Source organism: Platichthys flesus, chromosome 16 (genome assembly GCF_949316205.1).
Source record: "Platichthys flesus chromosome 16, fPlaFle2.1, whole genome shotgun sequence".
NCBI lineage: Eukaryota > Metazoa > Chordata > Actinopteri > Pleuronectiformes > Pleuronectidae > Platichthys > Platichthys flesus.
Window position 1 is genome coordinate 16,873,657 of NC_084960.1, and position 21,217 is coordinate 16,894,873.

At 41.1% G+C, this 21,217-nt stretch overlaps 1 protein-coding gene across 2 annotated transcripts; it reads right to left on the bottom strand.

The window, feature by feature from the left end:
• Nucleotides 1–882: 882 nt before the first annotated feature.
• LOC133971562 (myosin phosphatase Rho-interacting protein-like) lies at nucleotides 883–20,450 on the bottom strand. 2 transcript variants are annotated; one of them, XM_062408974.1, is made up of 22 exons: nucleotides 20,209–20,450; nucleotides 18,966–19,043; nucleotides 18,787–18,852; nucleotides 18,229–18,380; nucleotides 18,030–18,114; nucleotides 17,196–17,346; nucleotides 15,879–16,038; nucleotides 14,352–14,463; nucleotides 10,274–10,372; nucleotides 9,225–9,281; nucleotides 9,069–9,137; nucleotides 8,887–8,976; nucleotides 8,686–8,795; nucleotides 8,011–8,533; nucleotides 7,016–7,114; nucleotides 4,691–6,910; nucleotides 4,036–4,183; nucleotides 3,556–3,673; nucleotides 3,313–3,472; nucleotides 2,440–2,541; nucleotides 1,891–1,977; nucleotides 883–1,429 (listed from the first exon to the last, which is right to left on the bottom strand). In XM_062408974.1, the coding sequence occupies exons 1-22, from the start codon at nucleotides 20,437–20,439 to the stop codon at nucleotides 1,289–1,291; spliced, it is 5,058 nt and encodes a 1,685-aa protein (XP_062264958.1). In that variant the 5' UTR covers nucleotides 20,440–20,450; the 3' UTR covers nucleotides 883–1,288. The 2 variants fall into 2 exon arrangements, with proteins under 2 accessions (XP_062264958.1, XP_062264957.1); XM_062408973.1 differs by having other exon boundaries at nucleotides 14,352–14,466.
• Between the last annotated feature and the right edge of the window lie 767 nt (nucleotides 20,451–21,217).

Below are 21,217 nucleotides of genomic sequence, written 5' to 3' on the forward strand. Positions count from 1 at the left end.
CAAGTTCACTGTCACATCAGAATGCTTCTTTTTTGTGGTTTGCTTTGCTCCTGATCTTCTGCTAATTAATTTCTTTTGATTCATACATGTGCTGGTGTCTGTAATCACTCCCCATCTCTTTTGTCACAGTCTAGTTGGTCTGGTCTGAGAATGACTATACTTTTAAAAGGCTAATGATGAACCTGAACTTAATCAGAACTAACGATTAAGAGACTGTTCTTCTTTTTCTTCTCACAATATAGCACCACTGTTACATTACTCTACCAGTGGGTATAACCACCAAATACTCTTTACATCTTCTACTAATGTACATTTTACTATGATTTAAGGATATACTGCTGCTTCTGTTATAATAATGATTACTATGTGTGTATTTTCTGCCAATTTAAATCATAAAAACATTATTTTGGACAATAATTACAAGGTTTTGACAATTTTAAAGTAAACTTGAGCTAGTTAAGTCTGTTTTTAAAGCCACAGTTGTATCATTATTAGATCAACTTTGATTAAATAACATTCATATAAAATACCACTGGGTCAAAACAAACTTTGAAACTCAGTGCTTTAAAGTTTTAAGTTACTCAACATATATAGGTCGCGAATAATGTATGTTTAACTTGAACTTTACCTAAAAGATGTATGTTATTCAGAATATGGCATTTTTTACAAATTTCTTTTAATTCATTTCTTAATTTGTTTTCTTTCTAAATATTTTATTCAATTTAGTATTTTTGTACATTGCAATGGAACATGTTACCTGACTCTGATAACCCTCATTAACCTGACGTGAAGCATAATGACATTCAATTCAATTCAAGTGTAGAAATATAAATTACAGTTTGTGTTTGATGGATGAAGTGACCTGCAGGAAACAGGTTTCATTTAAATTATTTAATTAGTGAACAAGAAATATACAGCAGTGATGAGAGGCTGGAAAACAACTTCTAAACATGCAAGTGTGCAAATTATTTTTAAATATAAAAAACCTGGTTGTACGGATAAAATACTATACATACAGTAAATGGGGATGTTCGGTCAAAGACAAAACAAAAAAATAGATTTAAAAATATACATTTGACAATATAAACAGAGGAAGAACTTAGCTAAATCACATGGTAAATACATGGTCAAGAAGTGACTGATCTCCGAAAGTTAGTTTGAGGATAAAACTTCCAGGTTTTATAAAATACATATGTATTTGTAAACATACGTTTTGTTCAAGAATAATACTGAGGGTAAAGTATTTTTAATGTTGCAGTGAAGATAAATGCTGTGAAAATGGATAAATTCAGGGTGAAGTCTGGTCCAGAGCGTGATGAGCCAGCTTCAGGTTCTCTCTCAGCTCGTCCACATCTCTGTCGGATTTGGCTCTGACGATGCTCAGCTCTGTGAACAAGTCCTTGTACTTCTTTGTGGCGTTCCTCTTGTCCTGAAATCGTCACATAAATATGGGAAATATATAATATAAAATATATATATATATATATAATGCAAAAAACATAAACCTAAGACAGAGCCTGGGAAAAGCCCATTCTATTATGGTGTGGATGTTAATTTCTTTAACTTTGCGTTCCATCAAAGGATTTGCTCGCTATTCCACAACCTAGGCTCAGGACCAACACAAGGGCAACCAGGCAATTTCTGTTAAAATAGAACAAACTATCGGCATAGATCAGACTGGCTTACTCCTTATTCTCTTGTAAATTGCTAATACAAATATTTGTTTATAAATTTCCTTATACGTGGCTTGTGGTATGAACTTAGTTTTTATACAATGGCTTACAATCCAAATTTCTGATTGGGTAATTCGTCTCTGAGCATATAGGCGATCAATATATAGTATATAATATCAATATGTGTAGCAGTTCGTTGGTGTTTATTGATTCTCACCCTTTGTGCTGACTGCAGTTCATCCTTCAGAGATGTGATCTCCTGCTTCAGACACTGAACCTCAGACTCCTTCACTCGCAGGGTTATCTGAAATAACACAAAGCAACCTTCAACTAATCATCTTTATATATATTTATAGTTATATTCTGTATATATGGCAGGCTATGTAATGTTTACGCTTCATATATCTTCAGATCAAGCTGAAATAAAGTACCAAACATATTCTTCCCACTCAAAAGGCATTTGTATTTTCTCTAAGAAATTAGTACCTTAAATAGTTTTTAGAACTAGGATTCAAGATGTAAACTTGTTCAGGCAGTTAAAAAAAATCAAAATCTTAAACTAGTGACAGACTCAGCTTAAATTAAACCAGCTACATTGAGTTTCAACTAAACCAGCAACAAAAACAGTTTTACTTAAACCAGCTGCAGATCATGGTTGAGGTCTAATATGTGGTACTCTGCTCACTTTACCAGGTGAGTGTGCGGACGGCCCTCTGTAATTCAAAGTTTAACCGGCGTGGTCCTCTCTCGCTCAGATGAGACTCACCTCCATCTCGTAGATGTCCATTCCCTGACTGAACGGCAGCTCGTCCTGCTTGGCGAGCGAACACAGTCTGGTTATCTCTGCTGCGAGGTGACTGCTCAACTCCTGCATAAGACAAAACCTCTCACTTAACAACACTGAACAGCTCTTAAAAACAGAATCATCAGGTTTATATATTTTCTTCAGTATCAGATGAGTCCAGTGATACAAAAAAATGTTCCTAACATAGACGGTATATAAAGATGGATGACATGTCTCCACTTTCTATCACTATCCAGAAATGAAGGCAAAATATCCTGGATACAAACACTGCCATCTTCCACATTTGTGTCTGTGCAGTCGTGATCTGGGGACGGAGCCTCAGTATTGAGGTTCCACTGATACACACTATCGACCAATGGTGACTCAGTCTCCGCTGTCAATCATCACATCTCAGTCTGTTTTGATTGCATCAAATAACTAATAAAAAAAAAAACTTATCAAAAACATGACCCCTTGAAAATCATCAGTGTGATAAGAACGACCTCAAATGACAGAAAAACCTCTGAGATGTTTGGTTTCATTTTCGGGGAACTGTCATGAAGTCCATCTTTATATACAATCTAGAATTTCTAAAAATAGATTTTTAAATGAGTGGAATGTATTCATATCTACTGGGATTTTCCAGTTTAACTATAAAAATAATATGTTACATAGATTGTGACATATACTGAGATCAATCACACTTATATACAAGGCTTTGTCAAAGAGACACCCTGCCATATGGAGCAGAATATTAATGATACGAAATTAGAGAAGATTTATGGTTTTGCTTTTACACCCTGGATCTCCTGTGGGTATGAACTGTGATCAGGTGGATTTAAGAGTCTGTGTCACCTGGTTTCTGGTCCTCAGGTCCTGGTTTTCCTGCTGGCACTGGCACAAGGCCCTCCGCTCTGCATCCAGAGCCTGCACCAGGTGTCCGTTCTCCAGACACTTCAGACAAAACTGCTGGGACAAAACCTCGAGCTCCCGCTGGTAAGAAGCTAGTTCCTCGCTTCAACAGACACATTGATAGACACAGATATTAAACACACACACTTCCCAGGAGAATGAACGGGAAATCCTTGCTCTATGTACCTATGTTGCCTCTGCATGATCTCCAGGACGTTGTTTTCATTGCTGTTTTCTGACTGACATCTTCTCTGCACCTCCCGCTCCAGCTCCAGACGGTGAGCGTTCTTAATCGCTTCGATTGCTTCAGAAAAAAAACAAAAACAAAAAAATTATTGATATATAACTATATGAAACATTGTGTTTGAGTAAGATAACAGATACTGAGAGTTAAAGAAATAGTGGTATTTTTGAAGAATATTATAAGAAAAGAAAGAAAATAAATGGAGACAGAGATGAGTTTAGAAAATGTACAAATGTTGTAACTATTCGAATTAATCACTAATCTGTATAAACAGCAAAGTGAAAACATCGTAAAGACAAAATGTGTATTTTTTTTCTGTTAAAGAGGTTCTAATAAAAACAGAACATCGGATCATATTGTTTCCTCTGCATCAACAAAAAAAGGGGAAAGATGAATTTAAATTTCAGACAGACTCCTCTCACCAGTCGCAGTTGCAGAGCTCTCTTCCTCCAGCAGCCGGTCTCTCTCCATCAGGAGGCGCTCCACCTCCTGCTGGTGTCTGCGCTGCAGCTCCTCCAGGACCTTCAGATGGGACTGCTCCATGGAGATGAACCCTTGCTGACATGTGACCTGGGGGTGGGAACACATGAAAACCTCTTTGTATCAATAAAACCTATTTTTATATTTTAAGAGCAGTGCGAATCCTACTCGGTTTTTGACACTATCAAAATAAATATTAAGGACTGCTTTTTGGCAATATTGAATTTTTCATTACCTATGATGGTTTAAAATTACACTGTGATAAGGAATTCGATCCATTTTGTATTTTGTAATATTCCTTACTAAATAATTCAGGCAGTCACTGTTTTTTCTATATTATCTGAAACATGTATTCAACTTGTTAGAGCTCATGATGAACATATCTGAAAACGTCCAATCAGTTTCTAAACGTCACAAAGCTCCATCTGGAGCCACATAAGGTGTATGTAGCTTTTCCACAGAAGCACTACAGCAACATTTGCACACAAATTCTAATGTTTCTGTTTAATTGTATCCAGCCACATGAGTTTGTGGTATGTATAGCTTCAATCTTATAAAACTGGCTTTAAAAAAAAAGGAACATTTATCACTTCCTACCTTCAGCTTCTCTGTCTCCTTGTCATGTTGCATCTGAACACAAATCATTTTGCCCTCAAACTCTTGGCTCATCTCCTCCAAGGTGACGGACAGCAGCTCCTCCAGCTCCTTCACTCTTCTTCTCAGCACTAAAACTTGCTCCATCTCCGTGTTCGGATCTGATTCCTGCTGAGATTCAACACTGTCCTCTGAGTTTTCTTTCGACAGAAATGGGACGTCCGTACAGTTCAGTGACGACTCGACCATTTCCTCTTCCCCAATTTGATCAACAATACCTGCCTGTGTTATCTGCAGCTCCATGCCTGTGTCCTGTGGTGAAATCTCATCCGTCTGACAGCACATGTTCCTTGTATCTCCACATGTGGACGCCTGCTGCTCTTCTAGATTTGACAGTCTTGCTTTCAGCTCCCTGTTCTCCTCGGTCAGTTTGACACAGCTGCTGCAGTTGAGAAGTTTCCGTTTAGTTTCTTCAAGCTGTTTCTCACATTTTGACTGCAGCCGCTTTAGATGGAAGCAGTACAGCGCCTCGGTGGCTGCGGAGTGAATTAAACCAAACCAGTGATGCTCTGAAACATGAATATCACCACAACTTTCTGCAATCAGCTGCAGCTTTTCAGGGGCGGAGGAGACTCGGTTTAGCAAAGATCTTTTCATCTGCGTTGTTGCTTTGAAATGTTCAATGTGGCACAGCTGGTTAATAGAATCAAACATCCTGTTTTCATCTGTCTTTTGTGTTTCTGTCACTGTCACACTTGCGGTATTCCAAATAACATCCAGATCTTTCACACCTTCCCTTCCCTCATTTGTGCATGAATCGATCCCAGAAAGTAAATAGTGACCTAAAAGCAGCACCTGCCTCTCTACAACCATGTGCTCTGCCACCTCTCTGAGAAGCGCTTCAACACATTTCTCCTCATTCGATTGGGAAGTGCTGGCTCCAAATTCGTTGAAAAGCAAACTCCAGAAGTCTTCCTCCCACTTCAGCTGACTCACTATTGCAGGCATCGTCTCCTCGTCCTCTCTTTCTTTCCCATAATCCAACTTGCCAATTGCCTCCAAAAGTTTCTCCACAGCGTCCAACCTCATGACCATCCCCTCTATCACTTGCCGGATCCTTTCTTCACCAGAAACACTTTTCTTCTCATGCCTGAACCTCTTCGCCTCTAACTCCTGATTCAGCCTCCTGATGTCGGCCTCCGCCTCCGCAGCTCTCTGGTGGTAAAACATCTCCGCCTCTTTCAGCTCAACGTTTTGCACCTGCAGCTCCCCATAATTGGTTTCTGATCGGTTGATATGCCTCTCCAGCTCTGTTGTCTTAGCTTCAATAGCCTCAAAACACCGCAGCAGATAACCCTCTGATTTCGGGTCATGTTTCTCCCCTCCTGCTTCTTCCTCCTCGACGTTCAGCTGGAGCATTGCCTCTGTCAGAGACGTGATGAGCGTCTGGGCCTCCAGGAGCTCCTGGTTCCTAAGGCTCAGCTCCCTCTCCAGATCTTCTGCTCTCATGTTCCCCTGTTGCTCCACCTCTGGAAGGTGATGGGCTTCGGTGTACCTGCTGCTCAGCTCTGCTTTCAGCCGTTCTATCTCACGGTCTGCCTCCGTCAGCTGGTTGAGCATCTCCTGGTTGCGTTGGTTGAGAGCCCCGTTCTGGCTGGTGAGCAGCTCCACCTCTTGGGACAGCCTCCTTACCATCGCCTGGTCCGGAAGGATGTGCTGCTCTATGAGGCAGTTGACTAGGCTGTCGTCTCCCTCTGATGGCTTCCCTATAATGCATGGAATTGAGTTGTATTCACTGTTATTTATTTGTGTTGCTGTGGGGGGAGACAGCGGACTGTCTTCTCTGTCCAGCTGATTCAGGTGGTCGGCTGCTGTGTCACCAGAGTTTAGCTCGAACAGTCGTCCATCACTGTGAGACAGAATGTTTTGACTGTCTGATGTAGCTGAAAATAAAGTGGCTACACCTTCAGGAAGGAATTCTCCCAGCTCTTGGAAGTTGCCTTCTGTGTCATGCAGCCAGATGCTTGGCGTCTGCTGAGGCTGGGACGAAGGTGGTTCTAGGCTGAGCTGCTCCGTCATGTCCTGTGCAGTAATGATCTGCTGCTGTGACACCTCTCTGGTGTCTTCGTATGCTTCTTTCAGGCTCAGTGTTTGGCAGTTTGACAAATCTTCATTTGTGTCCAATGGACAAAAATCTTCTTCAGGACCCAGAGGAGGATCCGTCTTCGGAAAGAAAAGAGGTGGATTAGAAACGCCATGTTTGAGCACAGATATACAAAATGTAAGCAAACAGACCTCTGAGGCGCAAAATAGTATTTATTTCTTTACCAGTGTGACCTGCTGATGATCCCCCACTGGACTCAGCTGTGCTTCCAGCTCAAGCCTTTGGCGCTCCGACTCTGCCAGCTGTAGCTTCAGATCCTCAACCTTCAACAACGCAGAGGGAGCAACTCAGATTCGGCAGCATTCATTACACAAAGCTGCATTAAAAGCTGGAGCACTTAGAGTCTGGAGGAAAGTATTTAAACAGCCTTTTGGTAAAGGGAGCAACTCTCCCACACAGAAAACACTACTCCTGAAACACCTCATCTGCAGCCTGCATCATTGTGACTTTACAATTCCTCACATATGCATAATGCATGCCTAGCGGCTTTCCTGGCACGCCCTCGAACAAAGCCAGGTAAAGCAGGAGCAGAGACATTTCCTACACACAAGTCTGACATACACACAGATACCGACATGTCTGTGTGAGGCTATCTATAATTCCAGAAATCTCTGTCTGTCTGTCTGTACACACTTGGCATGTGTATAGTAAAAGACCCAAGGAAGTCAAATTTGGTGAGATAATGTCATGTGATGTGTTCTATAGTAATACAATTTGAATTAAACAAACCATTACGGCTCTGTTGTTGAGGTGGGACAGTGTGGCTAAAGTCTGTGGACCAAGTTGAACATATCCTCTTCTAATATCCTTAGATAAACTACAGCTGGGTCAACAAATGGGTCAAACCACTGGTCAAAATTACCACCAGATCATTAAGATAGTTTGATAGTCGCAGGTACTGATCGGTGTCATGACAACAACATTCATCACTTCATCTTTAGCAATTGGTTTAGTAAAAGGAGAATATTCATTTTGTTGCTGTAATGGTTTGAGGAGGTCCCACTAATGAGGAATAATTCTGAAGTAGCTCCAGAGCATTGACCCAGGACAAGAGAACAGCCCATTATAGGTTTAGAACAGGCACTGCATGTGTATAGATAAATGGGTCAGGCTCGAGTTTATCTCTAGTCAGAGATCACGTCAGATTTAAAGCACTCACCCCGTTCCTGTAGCCGTTCAGCATGTTCTCCATCTCCACAGTGTCTTTGGCTTCAGTAAACAGTGGGACAGTCCTATCCAGTCTGAACACAGTCTTCTCCACCTGCATCCAGCACTCCTCTATCTCTTCCTCCACTCTCTGCTGGGATTCGGGACTCAGTGCTCTGACGCCACCATTGTCCGTCTTGCCACCAGCCTTGTCCCAACTCAGAGAGGAGCCCAGCATGTTCTCGTACCTCCTCCTCCTCTCCTCCCGCCTCCTGTTTCTGTCCAGTTCGACCACCTCCACTGAGCAGGGAGATTTATCTCTCTGATGATCAGACTCCAGCATCGACTTGTTCTGAGGTCTGAACTCAGCCCAGTCGTAAGTTTTGTAGCGTCCTTCCCGCCGCCGTTCCAACACACTCCTGGGTTTGTGGTGAGGGTCTCTCTCTGTGGAGACGTCAGTGGAGCGAGAGTCTCGAGTCACATCTGGTTTAGGGAGGGCTTCAGGTGCACTGCGGGGAGCGTGGTGGCCAGGTAAACTGTGTATAAAATATTCGGAAAACATTTCAATAATCGCTTTCTTATGTTTACTTTTGTTTACCTTTGGGTTTTCTAGGACATTTTGATTTCCCCATTTAATTCAATTATAAAAATTCCACAATAAGGAGTACTGTCACTTATACTAATATACCTTGTTACATCAGGAGTGTTAGCTGGATTAACATTTTTCATCAGAGACTGGATCCAGTTCCTGCGTATTCCTGCAGTCATGGCTGACAATGTGTAGACGGCCATCAGGGTCTGTAACACATACAAAAAGGGTCAAAGAAATATAAGTTGGAGGTAAAATTTCAGATCGTCAGTTTGGGAACTTTTGAGGTAAAAATCTTACGTGGATTTGAAAGCCATAGTTCCTCTGCACCTGAAACTCAGACACATTATAACATCGAGCCAGGTCAATTTCTCCTTCCAGATCCGACGCCTGAGAACAAGAAACAAAAAAATATGTCTTTGCTTAAGGAAAAACAATATAAAAAAAGTTTTTACTGAGTAAGACGTCAAATAGAACGGTACCTCCTCAGTTATCGAGTCCCTGTAGAACCTCAGACTGTCAATCGACAGCACAAACCAGTATTTCTTCCACTAGAGGGGAGCAAAGGATTAATAAAAGCAACAGAAATAAAATCTTAAGTACGACAAACATTTGGTTTAGGAATCTAAACAGCTCACCTGGTCCTTTTCATCCAACTTCACCATCCAGCCTTTTTTAAAGTTTAATAGATCCGGCTGTAAAGACAATAAGTCGTGAAAAAAAGAGTTTCAAGGGTTTTCTTATACCAGTGGCAATCAGGGGGGGTTTCCAGAAATTGCATTGACTTGCTTTGTCTTTTACAGTAAAAATTCTTTGAAAATGTTGTGTAACATTTGGCCAGAAGATGCAAGAGTTATTGAGAGAACCTCAACCTTGCAAATGCACCAAAGTTAGATTTATTTAACACAAGCAGTCCAGGAGCTTTAAAATACATTATTATCATAATGAAAAAAAAAACATGATTGAAGTGAATGAAGTGTGAACCTAGCTGAAGGGATGAACACTGGAAATAAACACCCAGATAAACACACTAGGTTTGTTTGACCTCACAGCGATCAGGACAACACAAGGTGTGCTATGACCATGTGGTAACACACAGTGACATCCTGTTGTTTTCAGCATCAAGTTTGACATTTTGATCAGCACCATCTGAGATGTTTGAAACCAAGCTGAGCATATTTGGATGATCAGGGGACAGGACTCGCTGTCAGTCATCATACAGTGTTTTATGGTCTATTAAATTTGACTTTAAAGGACCATCATTTACTAAATGATTTTGCTGTACTGAAGAAGATTTGAAACTAGCGATTGAGAAAAACAAACTCCTTAGGAAAATGTCGCCTGATGGTATAAATCAAAAGAGAATGACTTCTATAGAAATGACTACTGGAGTCGCCCACTGCTGGTCATTCAAGAAAATACAGGTTTCAGGCACTACTGGCTTCATTTTCTGTATTCTACGTCCATTGTCATATACAGTCTATGGAATTAAATCAGGAAGTCTCAACTGCCACCTACTCAGTTTGATCAGCACTCATGGTCACATGCATGGGGATCAAGAGCAGTTTCACCTCTAGGGGGTGGCATTGGGACTTCCAAACATTGAATCTACACTGTGGGTCAAAAAATCAGGGGTTGGGTTCAAATTTAATTTGTATTGGTTGAAAAAGTTTTACAGATTACTCACAGTCATGACAGTGTCTGACGTTCTGCGGTCCAGAGACTTGGCTCGTCTCTGAGGAGGGGGTGTGCTCAGCTGGGTTAAGTCTCCGCATGAGTGTAGGTTCTGTGGAAGACAAAAAATAAATACTAAATCACAAGAATCAGAACCATATACAGGTTTTCACTGATGCAGGGATGTGCAGTGTTTCCTCAATGAGGTCGGCAGCAGATTTGCAGTCTGCATTCCTTCAACTGGAGTAACCGATCCTTGGCAGGGACGTCAGATGTGAGGATTAGGCCTGCTGTAGAGCACCGCAGGGAGCCCAGCAGGCTTTTCTCCACCGTCTGTTAAACTCTTACTCGCATCACCAGTGCACTGCACATGGATGACTGCGTTCGGCCGTGGAATGCATGAAAAGGTTTTAGAGGCAGCACAATTGCGATGATGCCGAGACTCCTGCAGGCCAACAGAGCTGCTTTGACAGCTCCTATCCGAGTCTGGATTACACAGCGTTAAAAGAAACAAGCTTTATTGTTTACTTGATCCACTGCTTTTCAAAAGATTCATTCTTCCCTCTTACATAACCACTTTAATGGGGGAAAAAATTTACCACTTTAGTCGTTACAGAACATTCTTTGCGTTTTTTCAGTTTTTTTCTCGAGTTTACATTGAAAACTATCCAAGGACACAACACATGCAGGAACACGGTGCTCCGGCTGCAGAGGGAAGATCTTTTTTCTCGCCCTTAAACAATTGCTGAAGACAGAGCCTGTCCCCTTTCTTGGCAATCTCAGCTCCAAGGCCTGAATGAACTCTGGACAGGCTGCTCCGGCCTCCTCCTGGCTGGTAAAACAAACCTACAAATCACCAAATCATCTCATTGGATGAAAAAGTGCTGGCCTTGTATTTAAGAGGCAAATCCTCTGGAATGAGCCTGTATGTTTAATCAAAGATAAACACTGATGCCCATCTGGGTTGCACCAGTGAGATCATACTTTTTCAACGTTTCCAACAACAGCTCTATAGTGAACGATTAATTCTGAAAATGTGCTGGTGTGGAACACGCAGTTGATGTGGGTGAAGTCTGGTGTTTTTTAAGCACTGATCAATTCACAGTGAAGAGAAATGAGCATGTCAGGACAAAGTCGATGTTTTTGCAGCCAGCAGCACCTTCTTCAACAACTTATGACAAGATCATTTACCCTTAATCTTTTTTTTCTACCAGAAACTTTTCTCATTTTTATATGATCACATCGAGATATCAAGACATAACAATTTTCTGCTACTGTCTGTTATCTTATCACAGCGCTGTCACAGCAGTTACTGACTGTCACTAACACCAAATGCACATGTAACTAGAATATCATGGTCAATATTAGTTTTTTTTTCCAATCAATATCCATGCTCTGACAAATGTTGAAAAATGCCCTGTGAATATAAAATCCTCGATCAACCTCCTGATTCAGATCACAACAGATCCTGCATCCCTCAGGTTCCCCCTGAGGTCATAACCCCAACCGTCAACAAAATATCATGGTTGGGTAGTTTTTGCGCATTCCAGCTAACGAACTAACAAACAAAGATGAAACCATGACCTCTGGGCCTGGATCCTCTTCTGGTTTTCCATTCTGTAGTATAATATGATGTGCCAACTGTTCAGCATCTGGACAACACCTTGAGATCACACCGCCTTCACGGAGCCGACGACCTTCTGAAGGACGCAACTCATCATAATAACAACAACAACAACAACAACAACAAATATAATAATAATATGGTAAAGAAAACATTTTGTAGTAAGACAATAAATAACAAAATAACCCCAAAATATAACCTATCATCTATCCAAATACTTATCATGTTGTATTCCTTGAAGGTCACTGAAGACAACAGAGGTCAAACCTCCGCCAAAGCCTAATAATCTCCAGACATTGTTGCACCAAATTACACACAATCAGATATCACACAGACATACATTTACTGGGAAACCGATGAAAATTCAAAATAGAAAAATTACTAGTTTTAAAGTGGAAAAAAAGTGAATCTTGTCCATATTCGATACAAAAAAACAAACTTACAAACAAACTAACTATCTAACTGAAACCGTGGGGGGGGGGGTCCTTTTTGGAAATACTAAACCTGACTTACAGCAGAAAACCTGGTTTAACTTTAACAGTTTTATTTGACAGTATGTTGACAGGTTATCTCAATGTTTTTTGCATTTTGGTGACACGCGCTCAGCTCTGTAATCACCAGTCCGACAGCACACAGTATCGCTCACTCGCAGATTTGCCAACGGAGGAGCTCCTTACTTCCTCACAGTCCTTCGAGCTCTGCAAACACAGGCGGGGTCACGTGGTTCCGCAGAAATTCTCGTAAAGAGTCTAAGGGCTCCCAATGATAAGACTTGTTCAAGTTTACAGGAATCCCTGGAAAGAAGTCAGGAAGGAAAAATGCCTGCTCCCAGATTACGACACACGGGAGCGGGTGGACTGAACAACCTCAGGGCATCGAAACAAGTTCTGAGTTCAAACATGCTGCAGCTTGGCGTGAATCACAGACTCTCTCCCACCTGCTGACACATGCTCCCTCGCATGCTGACAGACACGCACGCCTTGACACGGCAGGATCAACTCGTCCACACGTTTCATGCCAAACTTTCACCACCTGCTTTTTAGCTCTCGTCATGGACTGAATGATGGTTCGAGAAAAGAACGTCCTAAATGGAAGCAGATCCCTTGTGTTTGTCACAGAGGAGAATTTAAGAGGAGTCTTAGGGCTCAAGGTTTTGGATCAGCTCAAAAGCTACGTCATAAAAGTGATGTCGCTCTTTCTCTTTAGAACACCTGGTTGTGTGAGTCATGTTCAAACCAGTCCAGCCCAGTGGCATCTCCAGTCCAGTCATGACAAACCACCGCTGAGATTAATCAGCATCACGTATCACAGGGTTGTAAACGTCCACAGTGAGGATGTGCTTTCAATCGTTACCGGACCTGACATCTCATTTTTTTTCTTCATGTTCCTTCTGTGAAGTTTGCTGACCTCCATGAAATGACTATGTCCAACAACAATAGTCATTTCTCGAAGGATATTTGTGTTTACTGGTTAAAATAAGTGTTTTTCTGTCTCCTTGAGCATGAGCAACTACATATACGCAAACCTGCCACTTTGTTGTTACAGAGCAATTCATCATTCATGTTAGTTAGTGTTTTCTGTCTCGTTTTATTTATGCTACTTCATCTTGAACAGTTTTTTTCAAATCAAAGTTTAAGATAATCGGTGCTAGGTTTCGCGAGGTGTTAACTTGAAGCTGTGGCAACAGCTTTGAAACCACATTTCATGACTTTTCTGTCGAGGATCTACTGATATGAGTTGAAGCTGTTGAGAATCTCAAACTACTATTGTTTCATTTTTAGCATTTATAAGCATTGTTCAAACACGGAGGGTTTAACAATTCACAATGTCGTTACAAACCGGTATAAGTATTTTAGCTATAATTGTCAACAACTCCTCTTCTACTCTGCACAACAATAAAACGTACTTATAGCTGCTGTTCACTAAATTACATTTATTAAATATCGGTTGAGAGTTTTCATCCACCCAACAATATTCTTCTGCTAATCCGAGGTTGGGCCATGGAGTCACTCAGCTAAACAGGGTTTTCCAGTTTTCCCGCCCTCTCCCCACCCAAGCTATATCCAGCTCCTCCTGAGGGATCCCCAGGCGTTCCCCGACCTGACCCGATGGGATATGAAGTCTTTCTAATGAGTTCTGGATCTACCAGTATGGCATCGACTGGTAAACCTCCAATGGAAGGAGCACCGGAAAGCAAATAGCAAATAGCTCTACCCTATCTCTTAGCCTGATCCCAGGCATCTGTCGGAGAAATCTTTGGTCACCTGTATTCACAATCTCCTTCTTTCGGGCACTACGCAGAGCTCATCACCACAGATGAGGGTTGGAACGTAGGTTGACTGGTGAATTGGAGGCTTTGCCTTGGGGATCAGCTCCTTCCTCAGCTCTCGATAGAGATTTAATAAAGGCTAAATAAGTGGAAGCACAATTTAATAAAAGATGAAGAGATGATCTGTATTTCATTTACCTCTCGTTTGCTGTTGCGAGCCTCACTCCTGCCCCTGCTGGAAACGGCTGCCCCCCCTTGTTGCTCTTTATTGGTGGCGTCCAATCCCACAATCCTCTCTGCTGTGCCGCCACTGCTAGAAAAAACACAGACAACTAAATGGTTTGGAAACTTTACCCGAGACAAACACACACTGAATCCACACATTGAATTTCTGTCTTTTAAAGCTGGACTGAAGACCCACCTGTTCTCTCAGGTTTTTAACTGCCCTTGACTAAGTCTTATTTTCTTATTTATATACTAACTTGTTTTCAGCATGTTAAATGTATTTCTATGAAAAAAGGTTTGAATTGGTCTCATCCTAAGTTTACTGGGTGGCTCTTACTTTTCTATGACTTTGTTTTTATCTTCTCCCACATTCTATTTTATTTTATTGGCTCTTACTATTCTTTGATTTAATTTTTTTTATTCTATTTTTAGTTTTTATTGTACAGAATTGTGGTCCACCCCATTCATTGTTACTGTGCTTAAAACATAAACTTGATTTTAAATTGATATTAGTTTATATGAATGAGCTTAGTAAAAAGGCTAATTAGATACAGATGATTGTAAAAGTTTTGTTTTGCTTTGATATTTCGTGGACAGTATTTGGTAATTGTTTACGTGGTAAATGATAAAAAGTGGTGTCACTGACACAGCGGTACTGTATAACAAGGAGTTTCATTTTTCTTTATCATTTAGGTAAATGTAATGTCAAGTTATTAAAAAGAAATAAACAAACACTTAAAAAGCAGACGTAACATATTGTACTTCTGTGTCTGTTTGGCCGTCGCTCTGAATCTTTCAGAACATCACAAGTAGAAGAGAGTTTGACGGTGATGCAGGTTTACCTCCACATATTTTAGTAATTTCTGTTAACGTTAGAGTTGCCTCTTCAGGTGCAGACAGTCCTCTGCCCTTAGACTGAGCTTTTAGCAGAACCCTACTCTCCCTGAAAGGCAGGCAGACAGTCTGCGTGAAAGGTCCTGAGAAACAATGCGGCAGATATCTAATTACAACAGTGTTTTGGAATTTCTGGCCTTATTTGGAGGGTGGTAGTGGGGGGCAGTGGTGGTGGGGTAAGTATTTTGTGTTTTTTGTTTCTCAAAAAGGGAATGAGTGAGGAGCCGAGACGTTTTCTACTCACGTGACCGGTTTACATGCTCAAACTGGGAGGGTTTCTTTAAGCTAAATATAAAAATGCAGCAGTGGGATCTAATGGAGGGTTAGAGCGTGAGGCTTTGATCTGGTATTTAGCGGAGTGCTATGGCTGTTCGGCTTTACGCTGGGGGGAAGCTGAGAGGCATTGGATGTCCTTTGTGCTAATTGTTAGCACATGGACCCCCTTTCCCTTTGCCAAGGCACTTTAAAGGGCTGTTACCCACAGACTACATGCACACAGAAAATAAACCCCAGATCGCTGCCAAACACGATCTACAGAGAAGTTATTTACATGCTTTCATCCGAATTTGCTTGAAATTGCTAATTGCCCCCTGATTCTCTTCTAACCTTCTGTCCTGGATCTTGTTGTTGCTGCTTGTTGACGCTTGGACCAGCTGGGTGATGTTACCGATGGCCACCGAATCCAAAACTGGGTTCTGAATCCTGCCATCACCATTCAAGGTCAGAGGGTCTCTGGACAACGGGCACAGGAAGGCTGACGCGGGGTCTGGATATAGAAAGCAAAATAAAATGTAATTTAGACTGGAGTTCAACAAAATGTTTGACGTTGCTGGTTTGAGAAAGTACTTGAGATCTTTTTAGAGATTTTAACATCCATCCATCCCCTAAATCATCCTCCTTTGAGGGTTGCAGGGGGTCAACATATAGTATGATAGGGAAAAACACTTGACCCAATGGCCAGTGCATTTCAGAGACAAATCTTCCACTGTCCTCAGACACCTTACAACAATAGATCCCCATGAGCAGAAAGGGATAAAAACGCCTCATATCTCTAAGTTTAACATTAAGAGCCCAAATGAGAATATGAATGGAAAATTCTGTCAAAATGAATAGTTAAATATATTTAATGTAAAGTTGTTTCTTCTAATATGACCAGAGTTGTAAACACAACTTCCTTGGTGGAGCTGCAGAGGAATAATAAGCACATCAATACCTCAGAATTTTTTTTTATGTTTGTGGAAACTGGCTTGGACTTTGGTTTTCTCATACACGCCTCCCTCATTTTTGATTGATTAATAAATTAAAAGAAATACACAATCAGACAGAACAAGAGTTGGTTTCCAAAACCCCATCATGTGATTTGTCTGTGTACTTCTGCCCCTTCCAGTAAAACACCTTAAAGAATTCAATGACTAGAGCAAAAACACTGACTGAGGATGAGTCATTAGACAGAGAGTTGGTCCGGGCCTTTATTACAGCACCTCTCCAGACCCTGCAATAATGCTGACGCCAGCCAGGCACTGGTGTCCACTGTCACAACGCTCCAAGGACGAATACCTGTCCTGTGCTACCCATCAAGCCTATTAGGACGTGTTTAAGACCTCTTTTATGGATCAGGTTTGGTTTTAATGACGTCTGAAGGTTAGAAATACCCGTTTGTTTTCTGTTTGTGTCTCTCAGGTCGAGTCATTTCCTGTTAGAACAGAGACTACCCCAGCTGGTTCCCACCAACACAAATCAGTGCTCAGTGTGCGTGTCTGTTGTAGCCGGGGTTCAATGAACTGTTTGAATAAAAAGCTCTAAAGTGTGTGAACATCTGTGCAAGGTTAGGACGATGCAAGGGGACAGGATATGGCTGTGATTGGCTGATAAACTCGAAAGCCTGTTTGTGTGTGTGTGTGTGTGTTTTGCACTCTGTGGCACCTGCAGGGGTCTGCTCCGGGCCCGGGGCCTCAGTGTCTGTGACAGTCCAGACGGGGGTCACGTCCGGTCCCCTGCCCCGCTGCTCTTCCTGCCACCGACCACAGCTGGACTGTACTGGATCTGTCGCAGCCATCTTTGCTGGACTGGGTTCCTGATGGTTTGTGTGAAAAACAAAGAGGTAAATAAATAAATTACCAAACTTTTGCCATGTTTTTATGTTTTGAGTGGATCCAAAGAAAAAGGGGTCCCTAAATAAATAGCAAACTACTAGTGGCTTTATTTACTTAAACATTTTGAATTATTATCTTTAATATTATACTAACTGGGAGGACTTCGTCCTCTGGAGAACATGAACATGTGCTTGGGAACCTTCATGACAATTTTCCTAGTTGATTTTAATAATTTAAATCAGGATTTCAGCCTCGCCTGGGTATAGCCAATCAGTCCATCGCCCTTTTGAATGAATTCAGATGACATTTCAATAACATTCACAGTCTCCAGAAGATGAATGCTTTTATGTTTGAAGGTTCTCTCCCTTTTTCTTTATTTCCACCCTGATGTTCATATTGTGGTTTTGGTCTCATACTGACTGAGGATGACACATCAAAAGTAACAAAAAAAAGAACAAGGGACCATGAATATTGATTTTGGAAAGCCATGCAAAATCACACATATGCTGTGCTTCGATGCTCGACAGTGAGACCTGCACCCATTGGATGGTACCAGCAAGTCACTTCTGCATTCACGTTCCAGACCCTGCGTCTGTGTCCATTTTATATACAGTCTGTGGCTAATATGCATACACAATCACTGCTTGGACATTTGCTTTGCTACCTGTGCGGCGACAGGCTCCACTTTGCGTTTTTTCTTCTGATAATGTTTGTTGGTCCGTAGATACACCGAAAGTTGTTCACTCCACCTGGTTGAAAAAGAAAGAAACAGCAGATTCTAGACATTATACTGGAGAATGTGCTAAATCTAACCTCTGAATGCTCCTGTATTTAATTGAGCTTTTTTACAGATTTATACCAACCCATTGATGATCTCTTTATTGTCACCACGGATGAATATTTCCTGCTCTGACGTGACGATGCAGAGCGCGTTCCTCTGACCCGTCCGGGGCTCGGCGTCTGCGATCTCTGTGCACAGATTCAAGTTCACCGTCCCCTGTGGCAAAGTGCTGGGCTGTGGCACAATCAGATATCAGACATCAGATTAGCTTGTGGAGGGGTCGGGGTCGGGGGGCAACTATAGGGAAATTGCCTCACGAGCACTGGTCACACAGCGTGCAGAAGAATGACAGCTACGCAGATAGCAGTTTGCGGCGTTGGAATGAAAAGAGACAAGGGAATGAGATTTGAGGGCATCACAGAGGGGGGGAGGGGGGGGATGTGAGCATTAGAGGACAGGCTAAGCCCAAATCATCTGCTGCGGTTCAGCTCACAACATCTGGCCTAAAGATGCATGCGTGATCCCAACACACTGTAAATTCAGATGTACACACAGAGCGGGGCTTACTGTACGCTGCTTCCCTGTTTATGCTCTTTGTTATCGCTCGCTTGTGATTTTTTTTCTTGGAGCAGTTTCTCACCAGTTCATCGAGGGCGAATCTCAGGCTGCCGTGTTCGTACAGGATGAAGAAGCGCCGCTGCCATTTCTGACAAACACAGAAAGGAAATCATAATATCACCACATGTTAAAGAGTGAGGTGGGCGATGCAGAAGGGGAGATTGTATGCTGTAGCTTTATGTCTGTTTCACTGTGTCGTACCCTGGACCTCTGCATTGGGTTGTCGAAGTCTGTCCCCTCAGGAGCCAGACATAGCCAGCCGCCATAGATGGGCTTTGCCTGGACAGAAAGAAAGAAAACTGGTGGTTTCAGTTTGAGCAAAAGGTTGTGATGACCTGATTCAAGTGAGTAACAAACAATAAATCCAAAACTGTTCATACATATCTATATAATTGATACATATAATTAAGATTAGTCTATTGAGTTTCTGTTGATCGTGTAACTGATCTTAGTTCCTGCACATTTTAAAACAATATAAACATGCACAACGTTTATGGCAAAACACAGCTTTTGTCCTCTGTGTCAGACTAATACCATGTGTAGTGTTTGCAGGTTGAGCAACACTGTTGAAATTACAAGGCACAGTGGAACCAGGCAGTAATATTTCAACAACGTGAGGCATGTAGGAAGCCGTCGTGACCATCTCCTGACATCCCCTCCAACTGATAGACCTGCAGGAATGATGTTTCAACAGGCCGTGGAACACTCTGTGCTTTTTTAAAAGGACCAAAATAAATAAAAGAGTCTGTGTTATTGATGTTTGATTTATTCATCAATCAGTGATATTGGTGATATATCCAGTAGAAATCTATCTTGGATAACTGAAATTTAAATAAATTATTCAATAACAACAAGGGTTTTTGGACATGAAGTATAATTTCATTTAATCAAGGTTTTGTCTTGCTTTGATATAATTCTTATTTTATATACTAAAAGCTAAATTAATTTGATTGATTATATGAAAATAATAACCAAATTCCTATCTTGCAATACAGCTGAAGAAATGCATTAAGCGTGAATCTATGCTAGCCGCTAGCAGTAAAGGTTTTTTAGTAGTAATAATGATAATATTTAATTATGAAAAACCTGTTAGTCCATATATGAAGTGACACTATGTCCAATTTGTTGTCTAAACAAACTTGTACTGACTTTTAATCAAAGCTAACAGTAGTCAATTAATCGATTAGTCAGAAATAGATGGAAAGAAATGATTATTGATGAACAAATAAATAAATCAATAATATCAGATGTTTTTCTTCTTAAAGTTAGATCAGAAGACAAAAATAAACAAAAAGACCGATCGAATAATCTAAGAAATATTCGGCAAATTACTTTGCTTCCACATATATGTTCTCAGACTTAGATTGAAAGTTGATAGAGATTAAAAGGCTTTAAATACTGTGGGTGTCCCCAGTGATTACAAAGGTGATGAGTTGATCGTTACCTGCTCCTTGTCGTGGTCGCTCATCAGATGCAGTTCCCGGGACTTGAAGCAGTTCTGACATTTACTCTTGTTAAAGATGTTCGCCTGGAACTTGTTGCAGGGACTCGACGCCTTTTCTCCGGACATGTTGCCGGTCATGAAGCGCTGCTCGGCGGTTAACTCTACGAACACAGACCGCTCGCCAACACGTCTCCTCCGCATTGAGAGAGGAGCCTTGTCCGGGACAAACATCTGTCAAACACGGTCCGTTCCCTGCTCGCGTCATGGTCCTCCGTCATGTGGGGTGACGTAACACAAGTGCACAACATCCGGTCCCCGCCTACAAAATAAAGCCACCTCTAACAAAAGTCTCTTTTTCTTTCCATTTTCAAATTACAAATTTATAATTTATACATTAAGTATATATAAATATATAAAAATGTTATTCATCCAAAAATAATGTCAATAAGATTTTGATAAAAACATTCTTACATCGAATCACTGTAAAGCATCCCGTCACAACCTACAAATTAAAACCGCTCCAGAAATACAATTTTCATGTATTTTGGGTGTTGATTTAGGGAGGAGGAATTATGACGATTAAAAACATGAATGAAATATTGTAATTGTTTCTCCTTTGACATTTTCTTTTCGAAAATCAGGTTTATAGTCACTGTGCTAACACATTAATTCCCCAAAATAAGCAACAGTTAGGCTACATTTAGTTTATCCTAATGTTATGAGGAATTAAGAGAATTATATCAAGTAACAATCTTTATTATTTTTAATTTTATGAGGGTGCACTTTTTCACTGTGACCACTGGAGGGAAGTGAATACTCATATGCTGAAAAAAAATGCTACGGGATCATTTACTTTATTTCATTTACTTTCATTTATTCTGTCCACCACTAACAGAAAAACAAACCAAGTCTATTTTTATAAAAAATTTAACAAATACGTTTAACAGTTAACTTCCCCCACCTCAACACACAAACAAAACCACAAACAAACAAACAGCCCTGTGTCTTA